This window comes from Mytilus edulis, chromosome 6 (assembly GCF_963676685.1).
Source record: "Mytilus edulis chromosome 6, xbMytEdul2.2, whole genome shotgun sequence".
NCBI classification, from domain to species: Eukaryota; Metazoa; Mollusca; class Bivalvia; order Mytilida; family Mytilidae; genus Mytilus; species Mytilus edulis.
In genome coordinates this window covers 16,414,082-16,435,011 of record NC_092349.1, presented here as the reverse complement: position 1 = coordinate 16,435,011, position 20,930 = coordinate 16,414,082, and the positions used below count along the sequence as shown (strand labels likewise).

Below are 20,930 nucleotides of genomic sequence, written 5' to 3'. Positions count from 1 at the left end.
AAATCTGCTCTTCGGGTCTAGGCAGAAATATAATTCTCTATTACTTTGTCAATATTAACACTGAAATCCCGATAAATATGCAGTAATGCTAGTAACTGTCGTTGTTCTTTGTTGATCGTACATTTGTTTTCAACATACGTAGTACACTGATAAATCTCCAAGGTATAGCACTCGCGAGATGTTATAAACCAGCGTACGTGTTCGGCATCGAGCGACCTCCCAATTGAATTCGTCAAAATTACATGCCAGGTCAGTTTCGTATGTCTCAGACAATGTTGAGATTAGTTCGTTTGTTATACTTCTTACAACACGATGAAGCAGATACAGTGCAAAGAAGCGATTTTCTAATGATACTAGACGCGACTCCACTCTCCAGTTTCTTGTCATAAGGTCTATGAACGCAAAATATAATGAGACTTTCCAATACTGTTTTGGCGTGTTTGCAGGGTGATTAGCTCCGGTAGTCTGTCGACCACATCGCCTCGACATGTTTTCAACGACAGATATCGAAGGGTTTTGATAATTCTAATGCCGATTGGTACATCTCATTCCAAACTGATGAACAGTACACTGTAAAATGTGCTCAATACTACATGTTTTAGACTGAGTATTACAAATTCAAATCTTGTAAAAGATATAAGTTACTGTTCGATTTTGTCATATTCTCCAATAAAACTTTTATTTGGAAACCAAATGCCGTTATTTAATGATATTCCATCAATTAGAAGGTTACAACATAGGTGTTTCCTTTAACATTCAATTTATAAATTTTTATTTTGCCATTTTTTTTTTTGCATGCCGAATCGATGTGCACACAACTGCGTGTTAGCGTATATGATGCTGCGCGCCTGGCACCAATAAAATAATTTTTTTTTTTGCAAATAAAATATGGTTGTGGCGCAAATGAAATGCCAATTGACGCACAGACAAAGCACCGTATCATAATATCATAAATTCCGAACGATTTAACTGGCTATAACCGAATTCCCGCGAATTAACTGGTCCCCTCACGACGTTCGTAAAAAGGTCCTTCCTTCTGTCCTCTTTCAATAACACAATACCGCGTACCTGCAACAATTATGAAAGATTTAACATTCAAACCAAAACTAGTTATGCCATTAAATTTTATTTATCTTGCATAGTATTTTCATGAAAATGTTTGTAAAAATGTTATCTATGTACATTTTTTACATCCACGCATTGATTGCAGAATTAAAAAAAAAAATCTTATAAAATTAGCATTTTGCATGGTGCAAAAAAGTAAAATCACAAAAATTCTGAACTCCGATGAAAATTTAAAAAGGAAAATCCCTAAATATGTCGTTATTAGAGACAGATCGTAAGTTGCAGTTTTAAAAATAGTTTTTAAGTATTCAGATGTTAGTTTATTTACAATGTTATATATGCACTTTGGTCAGGCCTCTTCGACACGTTACATTTTTAATTTTATCGCAACAGATTTGTCTTATAGGTATAGGCAGCTATTAGTTACGTTAATACAAACGTGATGTTTTTGATGAGACAATCTTGCATACGATAAACATGTTTTTGTAGAGCTTATATTTAAAGTTTTCATTTGAAACAGAACGAGTGTGGTTTAAAGACTTGGGAAATATGACATTGGACTATTATGGTTCAATATCTAAAATGTAAATGCATGTTTTTATTCAGATAATCGAAGTACTCCAATAAATAAGGAAAATCAATTGATAATGGACAATATTAGCTCAGTTATGTTTTTTAAATGGTCAATGAAAGAAATTTAGTTTAAGATGTAACTGGTTGGAAGCCTTTTATGGAAATAATTCATATGTTTTGGTGTTTGAATATTGCTACATGTGGTGTACAGATTGATGTGTATAGCGGTGGGGGTTTATTTGTCATCAATTGTTTAAATATTAAAACGTAATTCGATTTTGAGTCATAGGAAAGGGGGGATTCATTTTTCTTGTCATTGTTCATGGAATAGTATTTAGGAATGACTATTGATAGTTTAGCAATTTTAGGAGAAAATGATGCACTTGAAATGAAATGCAAAATAAAAATTAAATTACATCTAGTAAGTTAAAACGATAGTAGATTATATAACAATGAACTTTAGTTTTTATATTAGTTTTCGGCTTAATAGAATGATAATATGGGGGAAAATGTGGCTTGAAAAAACATGAATTTGTTAATGGGATTGCATTGCATTATATTGGTGAATTTATGCAAAGTAGTATATAACTTCATGTACAAATGTATATTTTTATTTCAACCATAGATTAGTAATCACTAGAATAACTATATTTAACAAAATGTTTAGTAACATTTTAAAATGAAATAATAGCAACCAATTGCATACCACGTCAAATATAAGACATATAGTCCATCAGCTTAAACATTGTAAACGAGGTAACTCCTAAGGTAAAACAAAACAAAACAAACAACAAACAAGAAAGTCTAACGAACTCTAAGGGAAAATTAAAAACGGATATCAATTATAACATGGCAAAATCAAAAGCCCAAACCCATCTTACGAATGGAAAACAACTGGCATGTTCCTGATTGGTTTTATAGGTAGCTCATTTATAAAACCTCTCAATTATGTAACAGTCGCATTGAATTCCATCATATTGACAACACTGTTTGAGCAAAGTTAACATTGATCAAATATAAACAATCAGCAAATCAAAAACTTTTACCATTCATTTTTTTTTTTAAATTAGATGAAATTAAACAAAGTTTGATTTTAGACCCTTCGGACCCTGATGAGACCACTTTTAAAAGAGGCCCAAAATCCAAAATCTAATTTAGACCTCAGTATATTTATTGAAATACATCTAAGTTTAATGCTGCATCCTACTTTGGACGTACCTGAAAAAACAAGGTCCAAAATCTAATTACACGGTAAAAATCAGTATATGAAAGAACATCTATATTTCATGATAATTCAACACCCGATGACATTTGTCAGAAATAAATAATTTAAACAAAGTTTAACACATTGGTTGTTTTTCGTAACTTTTTCGGACCTACTTTCTAAGCGGATACGGTCATAACTCCCAAATTCGATCAAACCTTCATGTTGTGGTATGGAACCCTGTGAAACAATTTCCTAAAGACTAGAATTGAAAATGGAAATGGGGAATAGGTCAAAGAAACAATAACTCGACTAAAAGCAGAAAACACCGCAAGGCCACCAATGTGTCTTCTACACAACGAGAAAATATCATACACATAGGCGATCTTCAGCTAGCCCCTTAACAAAACAGTGTACTTGTTCAGTAAACATGATCGTCACACTAAACTCCGAAACAGATAAATGAACTTAAATTAAAAGAAAAATAACCAAGATTAATAAAGGCTAGAGGCTCCTGAATTAATCATGTTTTCCCCATCTTAACCCTCTCCTATATATATACCTCTATTCAATGTAGAATAAACAAAAACCCAGCATCATTCACAGTAATTAAAAACTTAATTAAGAGTCCGATGTTAGAAGAGGTAACAAAAGACAATAAGCAAAATGACAATAATACATAAATTATCAAAGGTCTACAGACCTCAATTAAACTGATTAAAGACTAGTATGCCTTTATCACATGCAAAGTCGAGCACAATCCCCCCGTCAGAGGTTTAGAATCATACCATCATAAAATACACGAGAAGAACAACTGGTTTATTTTTTATGCAAAGACCATAAGATTGAATCAATATTAAAGCCAAAATATGCCATTATGATATTTATTGACCTAACAGCAGTATTGTAACTATTGGCCGAATGCTTCAATCTAGTTTTTCTGTTCATCGAGAATTTATTTCTTACGAAGCGTTCCTAACTCATATTTAAAGTGAAAAATGTTACAAATAAAAGATTTTAGTGCAACATTTGTCAACAGCGATTTTGCTAAACATAATCAAACCTTTTTTTTTCTCACTATTTTCGCTAAATTTTGATTTTTTGGTGGTGTTTTTTTTTTATTTCTGGGAAAAAATATTTCTAATTCTAAAGCATTCTTTTATTAATTTTGTGTCAATCAGATTGCAGATTTTTTGCTGCGTCATAAATAAATGTTTTAATTATAACAGTTTGTTAGTTCTTATCCCGAACATACATGTGCGTGAAATATTTTCCATTGGACTAAAGATAACTTCTATCAATCAATCTTTTGATTATTAAAATATCAGTATTTCTATCTATTTAGTTCACATTATGGCGATATCAAAGATAAAGGGTGTAGTGATAATACATAACGGGTGACAAACATAAATAAAAATAAATATTTATGCAAATTAAAACTAACCATCTCGTGACTTAACCCTCTTGAATGGAACGCTTAACAAATATATTTCATGGAATGCACATTCGTCTAGAGGACCGATACTAAATATTATTCGTGAAGAGAGCTAGCTTTTCATTTGTTATAAATGTACTATGCTTTATCACTGTCTGAGACCTAGATCAATGTAAGTACACATCTACCGAATGTATAACTGATATAAATTACAACAAAAACGTGATCAGAAAATGGACATGTAAATAAATGCATGGGACAAATTGCAATAGTTCAATTCTCTTAAAGATAAATGACAATTATTGCAAATGCAAAGCACCAGAATGCAAGTACTTAAAATTAAAATAATACCGCTAGGACTACAGAGGATATCGGAACGTTAAAACATGAAGATTCATAGAAAAGGAGAAGCTGAAGATACTCGAAAGGAACATAACAACTATTAAGTCAAGATACGAAAGGGACATAACAACTATTAAGTCAAGATACGAAAGGGACATAACAACTATTAAGTCGGAAATAATCTAATAACGTTATGGTAAACGGGGGGAAAAAACAACAGACAAACAACAGTACACAAATCAAATATAGAAAACGCAACTTAAACTCCACCACAAACTAGGTGGAAAAGGGGGGAGGGGTGGGGTGATCCAAAGTGATTATTAGAACTATATTTTCATATCTTATCTTCAAATTTCTATGGTGTAGTTTTCTTTTTATCACCCAAATTTATGAAAAATAACCTGATGTACTTAATGAAGAAAATGATTCCCTACAATATCTTAAATTTAACTGGTATATCAATAAATATTTAACATATAAGATGAGGTCTAAAATACTTATTCTATAGTCAGTAATGTATTTCCTTGAGTAATGCCAAGTGTCAAATATTTTATGCATCTCGAGGACGAGAACAAAATAGTTAGTACTACAAGAAGGACTTTTGTCAGGATATGTCGGGCAGGGCATAACTTAGTTACATGTACGGACCAATCACAGACTGAGGCACTACACTCGAGATCAGACAAACCGGACAATAGAAAGAAGTAATAGTAATATATAACGAAAACATAAAACTACTAAGCTTTAATAAGAAACAAAATGAGAAAGGGATTAATATAAATTTCAATAACTTGTTTCCCAATCCACTATAAAAAAATATGTTTAAATTAAAATGAGAAGAAACAAAGCAATCTTTTCAACACAATCATATATTTTAGATGACTTCAGATGTAAATGAATATTTAGAGAATATACTAGATGATGTTGGTGGACTCGGACTTTTTCAATGGATTCTAATCACAATAGTCCTAGGTAGTAAAATATCAGTATCATGGAGTACTTTAATGATGACGTTTGGCGGTGCAGTACCTGACTGGCATTGTTTCTGGACTACGGTAAATGGTACAGAGTACTATACTAACCAAACATTTATGAAGACATGTGAACTATACAATACATCAGAACCTGTAATGTGCCAATCTCAGATCTATGATCCTGACATGGCTACGGTTGTCAGTGAGGTAAGCTTTCTATATTTACAGGAATAGCAGTTTCCGAATCTAATTACAGGAATAGCAGTTTCCGAATCTAAAGCAGTTTCCGAATTTAATGCATTATGGGTAATATGTCAAAAGCGCAAGACAAAACGTTGTGAGTTGTTTAAAATTTGAAAAAATGGACATTCAACCAATAACGAAGCGGTATTTTTTATTTTGGTGTACGAACAATAAGATTACCCATAGTCCTTTATATTCTGAAAAGGCGAATTGCTCAATATTTAAGACTACTTAATATTAGCGTAGCTTTTAAACAAGGTTCTTTTCTTATCATTCAGTGGTTGTTTTATTGTAATTTTCAAGGTTTTTGTTGTAAGGAAAATGTCGATAAACCCTCGTTTTGCGAGTTCATTGCTAAATACCGGTTTGTGTGGGGTTCATCATTAATCTAATTAAAATATTGATCTCTGATATACTTCATATGAGATTCATATGTAGTATAACGCAATCAGAGATTATTTTAATTAGGTTGGTTCATTGTGTCTTTGGCTTGACGTTTTGTGTTTTGTATAATGTTGCTTGTTTATTGGTCGTTTTTCGGTTTTTCATGTCTTTGACAGTTTGAACTAAGGAGATGTGGTATGCATTATTGCCAATGAGACACCTATCCATCAAGGGTCAAATGAAGTGAGTGTTAGCAGTTGTAGGCACAAAAAAAAATATGACATACATAAAAAAAAAACCCGACAACCATCTAACTCCAGGCTTCTGACTTGGTACAGACCGGGGTCAATTTCGAGCTCCTGATTATCGTTTAAGATTAGAACGTGATACTATATGATATATAATTCTATTATTTTCTGATTGAAAGAGTAAGGATGATTTTTTTAAAAGGCAAGGTAGTAACGTATTTAGTAAAAAGAAGAAAATACCCGAAATTCTATCCTTTTGAAAAATTTTCATCGACTAAATCCCTTAATGTATATAATGTGCTTTGATACCAAAATCCACACATGTTTAACATAATTCCTCACATACATTTTATTTATATTACAGTGGGATCTGGTTTGCGAAAAAGACTGGATAGCATCCACAATAACAACTATCCAAATGGGAGGGCTTTTATTCGGTGGATTTGTGTCCGGACAATTAGCAGACGTTCTGGGGAGAAAATTTACGTACTTTGCTGCGCTTTTCATTTTGTTGGTCTTCAATGGAGCTGCAGCATTTTCGACATCATGGGAAATGTTTGCGGTTTTTAGATTTTTTATTGGCATTGGGTGTGGGTTTTACTTAACTGTATATTTTACTTTTTTAATTGAATTTACACCTCGGACATACAGATCTATGTTAGTAGCACTTCCGTTTTGGCCAATATTTTGTATTATCTACGCATGTCTGTGCTGGTGGTTACACGAGTGGAAGTATATACAATTAGCTATTGCAGCAACTAATATACCTTTCATTTTAGCAATATTGTAAGTTGGATTTATTTGTAATTTAAATACTTCGATTCACATTTTAAAGCAGATTTTTCTCCAACGATTGTGATTCCATTTCTTTTTATATTTTTGAAACAAAACACGGTTAAAGTATAAGAAACTCTATCTATACCGGTATCCCAATTAAGAGGAATAAAAGACAACGTTTTCTTCCTTTTGTATTTCTCGGATTAAAATTTTGTATACCAGACGCAACTTTTGTCTACAAAACTTTAAGACTCAATAGTGACACTCGAAAAAAAGTTTAAAAGTTCAGATACAATAGGATGTTGGAGAGTATATTTACCATATATTCTTATATCTTTACTTATGTTGTCTTCATCCGTATTGTTATATAGAAATTAATGCCTCTGTCATACAAGTGAGAGATATACATGTAGCTAGCTATTAAACCAAGCGTAATACACCATTTTCTTAAAAAAGTGTTTGTACCAAGTCAGGAATATGACAGTTGTTATCTATTCGTTTGATGTGTTTGAGCTTTTGATTTTGCCATTTGATTAGGGACTTTCCGTTTTGAATTTTCCTCAGAGTCAAGTATTGTTTTTACTTTTCATATTCATTCTTTTATTGTATTCTTATATCTACTTTTTATTTGTAAACTATTCACTGTATGATTCGATATAAGTATATCCTTCATTTTTTTTATTTTTAAAGTTTTGTTCCAGAGAGTTATAGATGGCTAGTTTCGAACGGAAAAATTGCAAAAGCACACAGTGTCATTGCAAAAATTGCTAAAATTAATGGCAAACCTCCACCAGATTTTAAAACGTTTTATGAAATGGCATCGCAAGCAACGAAGCAGAAATCTACAGAGAAAAGATACACAATTTTAGATGTCATTAAAAATAGACGTTTACTGAGATATAATGTTCTATTATCAGTTGGATGGTAAGTTATATATAATAAATACGTTTACTTTGTCGTCATATTCTTGTACATTTCAAGCTTTGAATATTTGTTATGTAATGGATTGAAACATATACATTGTATACACCCAAACCAGTGATTTTTAAGTGTTATCTGTAGGTTTTTGTATAGTTTTTGTTAGATATTTGGAATCCCGTGGTTTTATCCATTTAGTGACATTAGCAAATTTGCTGTCTAATAACTACTGTTTTTTCATAATTTTGACACTATAGTTCATACAGCTATCAAAGATCTGCCATCAACATCGATTCTAGGAAAATATCTTAAAACATTAAGATAGCCATGATAAAACCACCGACGGGGTTCATGAATTGACCAATCAACATAAGGCGGGGTAAACAAAAATTTTGCGATCGTTTCAGGGATTCGGTGTTAGGCATACAACTGGGTTGATATACGTTGAATATAACTGTCTTATTAAAACAAATAAGTTCATTGAAGTTAAGTACTTTTAATCAACTTAGCATTAATTTTCGTTTAGTTGGTAATTCTGCAATTGAAAGTACCATTTATAGATAAATGAATATCATTCAAGAATGCTAAGTCGCCTTTCAGGAAACTTATTCCGTAATCTGTTTGTAGCACATATATTTAAAGGAATCATAATAATGTCATAATTTTTTGTCGCTACAGGTTAAGTTGTGGATATGGATATTATGCTATATCATTTGGAGTCCAACAACTCTCGGGAAATCTCTATGTTAATCTGATTCTCATCAATGCTATGGATATCATAGGAATAGTGGTGTGGTATCTCGCAAACTGGTCAGTTTAGTACATGTGTATTCATATTAAAGAAAATACGTTAGTCATTAACTGCGCCGTACGTTTTCAGTACGGAAGACACACGTGCTGTTCAAACACCGTAGGCCTTTTCCACATCATATACATTCCAGTACGATAGGCATATCCTGTATATTAAAATGTTTTCAATTACGGAAGGCACCTCCACATCACATGTGCTCAAGAACAGTAGGCACAGTCCATGCTCCAGTACGGTAGGCACAGTACGGGCACATTTCTCATCGCATGTGCTTTAGTATAATAGGCATATCCAATATCGCATACTCCAATTACGGTAGGCATATCATCTATCATATCATACATCACATGTGTTCCAGAAATGTAGGCTCAGTAAACGTCATATGTGTTCAAGAACTATAAGCATATTCCACATGTGTTCTAATACGGTAGGTATATTCAGCATCACATGTGTTCCAGTACGGTTGGCGTTTTCTGCTTCAAATGTGTTCATGTACGGTAGACATATTCTGCGTCGCATGTGTTTCAAAACGGAAGGTGTTTTGCATCAAATGTACTCCAGTACGGAAGGTATTTTCCTCATCAGATGTGTTCTTATCTTATTGTTGTATTGGTTCCATCTGTTTTATTGATTCCGGCAGAATCGTCTATATTCGAGGTGATATTTTCAATAGCGTAATTTCAATTTTTAGCTCACAAAAAAAGAAATTACCCACAATCCTATATTAGAATCTGATATAGTGATTAACAGGTCATGTCGACAAATTATGTATGTACATGTATATCATAAAACAAAATTCAATCAAGAAAAAAAAAATAGTTCAATATTATCGAAGTCATTAACAGAAAGCAAACCAGACACGTGTGATAAAATTTATTAATGAATGGTGGCAGATTATTTTTTATTTAGTGTTTCAACTTTGTTAATATTATAATTTTCAGCCTTGGTAGAAAGTGGACAACTTTTATGTTATTTCTGATTGGTGGATCTATGGGCATTGTTGTTGGGATAATTCAGTTCATAGGTTAGATTTATGAATATAAGTAGCTTTTACTATTTGAATATAGGATGTTGACAATAGTATTACGATCTTAAAGTTTTCTTTTACATGATAACTTAAGGTAGATAGGGTGTCTTCCTCCATTTTGGATTTGAAATACCAGAAAACAAGGTCTAGATTTTTGATAAAATGTGCAAATTTTGAAATTAGTAGGTAATTCATGTTTTAGATTTTTCATTATGAAATAGAAAATGCCATGTTTTATCATATTTATGGTTGTATTTTACCAAAAAAACTAATACATTTGTTTGATTTTTTTTTCCCCAACTTTGCCAAATAAAGGGAGACAACTCAAATGAAAGGGCAGATAATTCAGATAGTATTACTTTTACAATAGCATGTGTTAGGAATTTACCCATTTTATTATGTAGCAAGAAAACGAGTTCGGTGACCCCATATTTTCTTCTTCTCATCTGAAAGAATACTATTTGAGCTATCTTCTCATATTTTATCTCAAAATTCTATGGTGTAGTTTTCGTTTTATGACCGAAAATTGGGGTTTTCCATGCATAATATATACACAGTTTGACAATTTTGCACAACCTGTAGTGTGAAAATAAGTCCGGTGACCCATTCATTTTATTAATGTAATTAAACAAGCAGGATATAAACTACATTTTGGCAAATTATTAAGAAAATCTACCTTAAAAGCTTGTCAAAATTTAACAGGAACAAATACGAAACGATTGTATTTGCTTTTTGTCCCACGCTGCAAATTGGCGGAAAATACGGTATGATTGCCAAAGAGACAACTCTCCAAAAGTGACCAAAATGAAACAGAAAATAACAACTTTATGTCATCGTATGTCCTTTAACTATGCACAAAGCCAATAACAGCAATGACAAATAGAAAACAACTCGTACGAGAAAACTAACGTCCTTAATTATGTTAATCTGGTTTTTGGAAAACTTTCGTGTTTCATCGTCTGAACATAGAATGAAATTCAAAACAGTGTGGCTGTGGCCATTGATTGACACATTAAATTCATCCATTGACTGGGACAATTTACGTGAACGTTTGTCTGTAACGACCACTGTTCACGACTTACCTACGATAGACATTTAAACTGTGGGGTCACCAAAGGTTTCTCAACGCCTTTAATTATAAAATAATTCGAAAAATTAATCAGGAATAACCTTTATGTTTTGATTTATATAATTGATATAAATCAAAACATCGTGTTATTTCTGATTAATTTTTCGAATTACTTTATTAAGGTGTTGATAACCTTTGGTGACCCCATAGTTTAAGTGTCTTTAAAAATTACATAGTGAGCAGTGGTCGTTACATACAAACGTTCACCTAAATTGTCCCAGTCAATGGATGAATTTATTGTGTCAATCAATGGCCACAGCCACACTGTTTTGAATTTCATTCTATTAGTGATTGCATTCTCACATTTTTCGCGCATTTGTACAAATTTTATTCAATGCCTTATAATCAAATTTGAAAAAAGGTGTTGTGGCAAAAACTTTGTCTGTCCGTAAAATATGTAGAATTAACTATCGCTAAATCAAACTGGATTCAAATGTAGATGTGTTCATGTAAAACAGGATTCTATGGTACAATATTTTTGTTTCATTTCAGACCTATCAGATAAGGACGAGTTGGTAAATGGCTTTGCGTTAGCATCAAAGCTTTGTGTGTCATCAGGATGGTCTGCACTGATGATTTTGACCTCTGAACTATATCCAACTGTAGTAAGGTAAGTTACTGGAATTGTTTAAGTTCATAGAAATCCCTCATAAGACACATGTTTAACTCACGATTTGACCGAGACATAAAAATTGAGTCACTTGGATTTTTTCATTCGTCAATTAAACCCATGAGTATATGTATGAGTTGGGGTGTATAAATGAGGGTAGTAATGCCCTTTACCTTCAGGCGTCAAACGGTCAATTTCGGCTACCGTTAGCGTCAAATTGGTTAAAATTTTACCGTCATTCGTCAAAATATCTTTATCGTGTTTCGTCAGAGGTCTGAAATAATTATCGTTCGTTATTTTGTGGAAAAATTTAACGTGACTCGTCAAAATCAGTCAATGTTTTTATCGTCTAAAAGAAAGTGTACACTTTATCGTCGTGCATCAAAAATTACCGTTAACGTCATTTTGCAAGAATTTTTACCGTTATTCGTCATGAAGGTACCCCCATTACCACCCTCATAAATACGCAGCAACGTCTGGTCGAAATATGAACTCGCCATAGTAAGAAATTAAAACGGGTACATAAATCATTTAGACTTAAGACTTATGGAGACTACTGCTATATCTATCTATCGATATTTATATATGTACATGTATGTATGTTATTTTACAGAAACATTGGATATGGCATAAATAACGCCGTGGCAAGATTGGGTGCTATGGTGGCACCACAGTTAGTTTTTGCGGTATGCTATTTTTTTTATTTTTACGTTTCGGATTCTGTTGCAGCTTTTAAGATAAATCAATCGAAGTTTCGTTCAAAGTCCTTCAAATGTACGTACAGTGAACAAAGATATAGATTGTGGATCAAAAACCCAATGAACCGTTTTATGATGTCAAATAGAAAAATGAAAAAAATAAAAAAAAGTTAGCATTGGTCTATTTTTTCTCGCGTTTATGCTTGCGCTCATTTACATAAAACAAGTCCCGTCTGAAAATATATGTGGCTACTATAGATAAAAGGTTTACGGTATAAATACGTCAGGGTCGGGAATTGAGTAAGAAAAGGTTCATTGATGGGATAGACTAATTCATTTCATACAAATAGGGGAGCTATCATTTTATTTTTAGGGGAGGGGTTTGGAGGAAAAAAGGGAGGACAACAGTTGTGAATAAAAAAAGACAGGAAGACAATTTATGTAAAAAAAGTCAGGAAAAACTAATAAAAAAGGGCCGACAACATTGAGAGAAAAATAAAAATGTAGGACAGAGATTGCAACAAAAAATAAGGCAGGACAAATTTTTTCATCCTATAGCCCCCCTTTCCCCCAATTGAAAAATTCAATAGAAGCTCCCAAAATGAATTTATATTGCATTTCAGAGTGAGAAGATTGATGGTCTGTCATATTTATCGTTTGCTGGGATGATGTTTTTGTCCGCCATTTTAGTTGTCACTTTACCGGAAACAAACAAAACTGCATTGCAAGACACAATGGATATTACCATAAGTCAGAAAAAGTCAGATAAACAAAGTATTATGAATCCCGGATACGAAAAAGAGAATTACGGAACAATAGATTAGTATTAAAAACTTGATCATGCGTTTAGTGTTTTTATTTACTTGTGTTGTTAGTTACACACGAAAAGATAACAAAAAATAAATACATAATTCATTTAATTGAGTGGCAGCTGTTGTGGTGTTTGTATTCTGAATATATCCAACACCAACGTCCAAGTCCCATTCGGTTAATATGGTAATAAAGCAGGAAAGTTTGACCTACATTTCATTCAAGCTTGACAAACTTTACATACATAACACTAAATACTGACATTTTGTCATAAATGATATTTGAACTGAATAATAAAGAATATATAGCATGTATAAACATTAAATTTAGAAGAACATACTGAAAAACATTTAAAATTATTACACAAGGGTATGCAGATGCATCGAAAAGTTCGAATGAACAAACTCCTAATCTCTTGCATAGTCTCGGGATAAAAGAGACGCTGAAATTAGAGGTAATCGTAAACCATTAATAACTTCTAATACTCCATCATGAAAATCATAGAGAGCACCAGATGCCAAGGTTTTTCTACCGGAATCACTTACAAGAACTTCCGGGAAAACGTATTTCGTTGAAAAGTTACCCATAAGCCTAAACTCCCGGAAGTACAAATTCGATTTTTCTGTTGGTATCCCACAAGTCTGTGGACTACTTCCGGCACATTCTAAAACAACGCACACTTGTAAATACATTCTATGTAGATACGTATGAAGACCATCAAAGGCGCCAAAAGCAACGAGCGTTCCCGATCCTTCCATCATCTGATAGTCAAATTCGCAACACAAACTATTATCACAAACAGTTACAACGTCGCCAGAGTTTTCTAATATTTTCATAGTGTAGGTATCGTTGAACATTTCCCCCTGAAAAGTTCCAGATGTTTTTGATGAAGTATCATGCTCATCGTTTTCAGAAGATGTCTTTTTAACCGAATCGTGATTTGAATGTGAGGTTGCGTTTTGTTTACGATATATCTCTGTTTTCTCTCTGTCATGAACATCTTCTATGTAATTTGAATTCAAATCGGCCACTAGAAGTTTAGGTTGGTAACTTTTATCATTATAAAAAGTTTTGTAACCGTTTGCTGTATAAATGCCTGAACCGTAGATTGAATCTTCCGGAACTTGGAGATTGGCTGCAAGCAAGTTTATCCCCATTCCAATGGCAAATGCAGAGTGGAACTGTATTGAAGAAAATAAAGGTGGAGTATCAGTCCAAACTGCCGGGTAAACAACATCTGTTATATTGTATTCTTCGATTAAACTGATTGCTGGCGTCTCATAAACCATATCCAAACTGGTAAAAAGTCCGAATCTTCCGAATGGAGTATCGAAATATATGTGTTCCGGTTCCGCTGGTGCATCAAACTGATCTTCATTGTATAAATGTGTTTTATGATATCTAGCTATCAGTGTTCCGTTGTTGTCAAAAACAACATTTGTGTTGAATTGATAGTGACCATCAGTTGGACAATTGGAATCACTTGATTTACTGCATGCTTGGAAATTTCCCATATTAACAACCATGTAAATGTTATTGGCCTGCGCAATACAACTTAAGTTCAACAAAATGTCACTGTTATTGTTATATTTTTTGGGATTAGTACATGGATTCCACGCGTCTTTTGTAGGGTCGGGGATATATTCTAGATACGATTCAATTCCTTGCCTTGTAAAGTCATTCCCGTATAGTCCATCATCAGGAAAAACAAGTATTTGAACACCCTGCAAAAAAAACCCAGATATATTAGTAAATGAATGGTTGCAATAACATTAACAGTACAAGTTTAACAAAATGGTTGCAATTACATAAACAGTACAAGATTTACTACACCAGGTGCGCATTTCGACAATTACTGTCTCTTCGTTGATACGCATGTATAACACATTTAAAATCCAAAACTTTATACAAACTGTGAAGAGCTGATAAACCCTAAAATGGATCAAAAGTATAACCAGATTCACACAAGGAATCATTGGTATATGCTATCAGCGGGGGAAGAAATGTCAGGCAGATCGGGTGGTCGTTCCCGGTAGAGCAAAGGAGAAACATTTTCATTGGCGGAGAAGGAATCATTGGTATATGCTATCGGCGGGGAAAGAAATGTCAGGCTGATCGGGCGGTCGTTCCCGGTAGAGCAAGGAGAAACATTTTCATTGGCGGAGAAGGAATCATTGGTATATGCTATCAGCGGGGGAAGAAATGTCAGGCAGATCGGGTGGTCGTTCCCGGTAGAGCAAAGGAGAAACATTTTCATTGGCGGAGAAGGAATCATTGGTATATGCTATCAGCGGGGAAAGAAATGTCAGGCTGATCGGGCGGTCGTTCCCGGTAGAGCAAGGAGAAACATTTTCATTGGCGGAGAAGGAATCATTGGTATATGCTATCAGCGGGGGAAGAAATGTCAGGCAGATCGGGTGGTCGTTCCCGGTAGAGCAAAGGAGAAACATTTTCATTGGCGGAGAAGGAATCATTGGTATATGCTATCAGCGGGGGAAGAAATGTCAGGCTGATCGGGCGGTCGTTCCCGGTAGAGCAAGGAGAAACATTTTCATTGGCGGAGAAGGAATCATTGGTATATGCTATCAGCGGGGGAAGAAATGTCAGGCAGATCGGGTGGTCGTTCCCGGTAGAGCAAAGGAGAAACATTTTCATTGGCGGAGAAGGAATCATTGGTATATGCTATCAGCGGGGGAAGAAATGTCAGGCTGATCGGGCGGTCGTTCCCGGTAGAGCAAGGAGAAACATTTTCATTGGCGGAGAAGGAATCATTGGTATATGCTATCAGCGGGGGAAGAAATGTCAGGATGATCGGGTGGTCGTTCCCGGTAGAGCAAGGAGAAACATTTTCATTGGCGGAGAAGGAATCATTGGTATATGCTATCAGCGGGGGAAGAAATGTCAGGCTGATCGGGCGGTCGTTCCCGGAAGAGCAAGGAGAAACATTGTCATTGGCGGAGAAGGAATCCTTGGTATATGCTATCAGCGGGGGAAGAAATGTCAGGCAGATCGGGTGGTCGTTCCCGGTAGAGCAAAGGAGAAACATTTTCATTGGCGGAGAAGGAATCATTGGTATATGCTATCAGCGGGGGAAGAAATGTCAGCCAGATCGGGTGGTCGTTCCCGGTAGAGCAAGGAGAAACATTGTCATTGGCGGAAAAGGAATCATTGGTATATGCTATCAGCGGGGGAAGAAATGTCAGGCAGATCGGATGGTCGTTCCCGGTAGAGCAAAGGAGAAACATTTTCATTGGCGGAGAAGGAATCATTGGTATATGCTATCAGCGGGGGAAGAAATGTCAGGCTGATCGGGCGGTCGTTCCCGGTAGAGCAAGGAGAAACATTTTCATTGGCGGAGAAGGAATCATTGGTATATGCTATCAGCGGGGGAAGAAATGTCAGGCAGATCGGGTGGTCGTTCCCGGTAGAGCAAAGGAGAAACATTTTCATTGGCGGAGAAGGAATCATTGGTATATGCTATCAGCGGGGGAAGAAATGTCAGGCAGATCGGGTGGTCGTTCCCGGTAGAGCAAAGGAGAAACATTTTCATTGGCGGAGAAGGAATCATTGGTATATGCTATCAGCGGGGGAAGAAATGTCAGGCTGATCGGGCAGTCGTTCCCGGTAGAGCAAGGAGAAACATTTTCATTGGCGGAGAAGGAATCATTGGTATATGCTATCAGCGGGGGAAGAAATGTCAGGCAGATCGGGTGGTCGTTCCCGGTAGAGCAAAGGAGAAACATTTTCATTGGCGGAGAAGGAATCATTGGTATATGCTATCAGCGGGGGAAGAAATGTCAGGCTGATCGGGCGGTCGTTCCCGGTAGAGCAAGGAGAAACATTTTCATTGGCGGAGAAGGAATCATTGGTATATGCTATCAGCGGGGGAAGAAATGTCAGGATGATCGGGTGGTCGTTCCCGGTAGAGCAAGGAGAAACATTTTCATTGGCGGAGAAGGAATCATTGGTATATGCTATCAGCGGGGGAAGAAATGTCAGGCTGATAGGGTGGTCGTTCCCGGTAGAGCAAGGAGAAACATTTGCATTGGCGGGGAAGGAAGCATGAGATACATTCTTTAAATAAAAATATAAAAAAACAGACACATTTTGATCAATCGGTATATGTATATTTTAAAAGTAAACTGTAATTAATCTACTTAGGAGATAACTGTATTGTATTTTAACCTCCGATGGCATCAATTGGGGATTTGCTGGTCGCAAATTAAGTTTACTGGCGACGCGTTAGCGGAGACAGTAAACGGGTATTTGAGAACATCAAATCCCCAATTGATGCCGTCGGAGCTTAAAATACAATACAGTTATCTCCATTCTAATGAAACTGACAGAAAACAACGTTAAAACATGTATTCAAAATCTGTCATATGCCGTCTGCGCTTGCGCGTACGTCCCATAGCATCAATTGCCATGTAAATATGTGACGTTATCCAATCAAAATGAACGTTACAAACGTTGTTGCATTAGAATGATCGATATCTGATCTGATGATTCTCATGCAAACTAATTACCAGAGCGTGCCAATCACAATGCACAATCAAAAATGTGGAACGTCATGATCACTATTTTCCCCAAAAAGTGTTTGTCGGTAACGTTGCTCTAAGACTTGTAAAAGATAAAAACTTGTAATACTTGTAATCTAAAGCAACATATAAAATTATTTACCTTCTTCTTGGACAAAACAAAGCCGAATATATGTAAGGCAAGAATTTTTAAGAACCGAAATAGCCGAAGAACTATGTGACAAAAAGGACATAAAAATAATAGCCTCATCCATTCAAGGTCAACTTTGGCTTAGAGTGTTGAGACTTGAGATTCTTAATAATTCATAAAGTAATGAAATATAAAAGCAACCTACTTGATTCTTTGCTTTTGATGCTACATTGTTATAGATATCTATATTTTTCATCATATTATCTAACGCCTTCTGTCTGCTTACACTTGAGTGCGTTCCATTTGGCTGGATAACACGATGGGCGTAGACTCCTGCTCTGTACTGTTTCTGAGTATAAACGACAGAGCATAACATCAAACAATTAAACACAATTATCCAACCGACAAAAGCCATCGTCAGGGAATATATTCTTTATTTGAATACTCTCTACACATTTATATTATATACATGTGTATATTTATCAAGGTCATTTTCATTTTAGGTATACTTTAATCAGCTAAGGCACACATATATAAATCTGTGTAAATAGTCATACAGTTCATTAACATGAGACCAACAGTTACTGTACAAAAATCACATTAATATAAGCCTAAAATCTATGTACAGTATATATTTCTAAAATGTATAGAGATAGTGGGTCATACCCATTGTAAGCACCTGTCGTCGGTCTATAATTTTCTTAGGGAGCTACCATTTGATGGTGTTTTTTTTTGGGGGGGGGGGGGTGGGGGGGAAGCTAGGATGACAAATTGTGTCCTGAATTTTAGTCCATCTCCCCATAAAAATCCAATCGTAGCTCCGTTATAAAAAAATGTCATTTACATTTCTGATGTAGTAGATTATTTTTATATTTTTATATTTTGAAGCCCCATTGACCTATGTTCAATGACGTATGAAAGAGAGACAAAAGCGATAGATACCAAGACGACAATCAAAAGTCGAGAGAAAAGAAATTAACAACACTTTTCAAAGTTAATTATTACTTTCCCGTTCAGATACTGACAATTCCTGGAAGCATCATTCTTATCAGCTTATTAATATCCAAGCTGCTAATTTCTCGCTACAGAATATTGAAAACTTAAATAACGAAAAGTCTTGTGTTCCTTTTTTTAAATCTGATTCAACATAAATCGTTTTAAACCATTATTAATTTGATTGAAATCTCTGTATTTAAGAGGAAAACAAATATTTAATTTCAGCACCAAAACAGGCTAGAGTGCAAAGGCTGAGATGTCTCTCCTTGTGATTTGATAATACTATAGCTACATTATTTTTGATCATGGTTTAATTTACTAGAGATGTGATATAAACTTATCAAGATCGTTGAAAACAAGAACAAGGTCACACAAACCAAGACATAATACATGCTTATCTTACAAACATTTCATTCACTTAAAGCAATCGACTTACTTCTTGTAGTAAGGCGTAAGCACTTAATTGAATGTAGACAAATGAAACATGGAATTATTTTTACCCAAAACTCCTTTCCTGCCTTTTTTTTCAAATTTCATCCTAGCCCCAAAAAGGCCAAATGGTAGCTCCCTTATCCCCTATACTCCTTCCCCATTCATATTGAGACTGAATGTTTTGTTTTTGTTTGTTACCTTTAATGTTCTCTGTTTGGTATATATTCTCTTACATGGCATTAACATTTCTTTGATATCAGATTGTACTGACAATCGTAAGTGCCAATGTTAACTTAGGCATTACATGAATACAATCGAAGGTCATTCTCTATGAAATCTGTATGTAGGTGTATAGGTTCTTCAAGGTCAAGATAATTGTTCTAACACGATAGTAGTTTCAATGCCTTAAAGAAATCATGACACTGATTTATGGACTTACTCTCATTGTTTGTGGTAAGAACTCATTTACTTCATTATCAACAGTTATAAAAGAAATCAATATATAACAGAATGGAGATGTGGTATGGTGGCCAATGAGAAAACTATCTACCACATATAATTGAGAGTGTAAATGGGGAATATATGTATGTCAAAGAGACAACTCGACCAAACGGCAGATAACAGCCATAGGCCATCAATTGGTCTTGAACACAGTGAGAAAATCCCGCACCGGGAGGTGGTCCTCAGCTGGTCTCTAAATACAAATATGTACTAGTCCAGTGAAAATGGACATCACACTAAACTCCAAAACATATAAATGGACTAAAATTGTATAGTCAGATCGGCATACATAAAAATTTGTAAATGTTCCGCGGAACCCAGTGTCTTGCCTACTTTTGCTGTCGATCGCAGGCTTAACATTAATGAGGGAAAAAATCAATAAAATGTTTCTCTTAAAACTATCGTTTTATTGTAAGAATCTTCTGTCCAAGTTTGGTAAAAATCCAGGATAGTTTATGAATCTAATAAATGTTTTTTACAGTTACACATGTTTAAAATTTTAACAAAATTACCTTCTAGGTACTAGCTTTTGATCATAAACAAACTTCTGACAGAGTTTAGTACAGATCCAAAATAGTATAAGAAAGTTATTAAAATTTTAAAACTTTAACCACAGAGTGAATTTGTTGTTTCCTGACAGAAAATCTGAGTCCATTTAATAGTTAAATACGGAAAAAATGCAATTTTATTTTTACATAATTTACTTTTGGATACAATCTTATGATCATAAACAAGCTTCTGTCCAAGTTTAGTAGAAATCAAAGGTAGTTTAAGAAAGTTATTAAAATGTCAAAAACTTTAACCACAGAGTTAATATTTGTGGACGCCGCCAACGACGACACCGCTTTTTCGACTGAAGTCGAAGGCTCGACAAAAATAGTGTCTATCGTCAATGGCATTTACCATAAGTCTAAGAATGGTAGTTTTACCAGTAACAATGACACTGTCACAAGATTGTTTGACTCCAGAAACAGATTGAATGTGGGGTGATGAGGGGTAAGTGAACACAGGGTCAGTTGCCAGGGACCCTCCTTTTATGGAAAAAATTGAAGCATTACTAGAACGGGCCCACTCTTGAACAGTCAACT

At 34.7% G+C, this 20,930-nt stretch overlaps 3 protein-coding genes across 3 annotated transcripts in view; 2 read left to right on the top strand and 1 right to left on the bottom strand.

Moving 5' to 3' along the window:
• Positions 1-4,317: 4,317 nt before the first annotated feature.
• On the top strand, positions 4,318-13,279 carry LOC139527238 (solute carrier family 22 member 21-like). The gene is made up of 9 exons (XM_071322567.1): positions 4,318-4,449; positions 5,498-5,800; positions 6,833-7,254; positions 7,936-8,169; positions 8,842-8,973; positions 9,913-9,995; positions 11,620-11,737; positions 12,351-12,423; positions 13,059-13,279. The coding sequence occupies exons 2-9, from the start codon at positions 5,498-5,500 to the stop codon at positions 13,257-13,259; spliced, it is 1,566 nt and encodes a 521-aa protein (XP_071178668.1). The 5' UTR covers positions 4,318-4,449; the 3' UTR covers positions 13,260-13,279.
• Positions 13,280-13,570: 291 nt separating this feature from the next.
• Positions 13,571-18,317, bottom strand: LOC139527239 (pantetheinase-like). Its single transcript, XM_071322568.1, has 2 exons — positions 18,119-18,317; positions 13,571-14,969 (listed from the first exon to the last, which is right to left on the bottom strand). The coding sequence occupies exons 1-2, from the start codon at positions 18,287-18,289 to the stop codon at positions 13,653-13,655; spliced, it is 1,488 nt and encodes a 495-aa protein (XP_071178669.1). The 5' UTR covers positions 18,290-18,317; the 3' UTR covers positions 13,571-13,652.
• Positions 18,318-19,665: 1,348 nt separating this feature from the next.
• Positions 19,666-20,930, top strand: part of LOC139527237 (uncharacterized) — a 28,505-nt gene continuing 27,240 nt past the window's right edge. Inside the window, exon 1 of the mRNA XM_071322566.1 lies at positions 19,666-19,794. Within this exon, the coding sequence (XP_071178667.1) occupies positions 19,758-19,794 (37 nt within the window). The 5' untranslated portion in view covers positions 19,666-19,757. The remainder of the gene's footprint in view (positions 19,795-20,930) is intronic.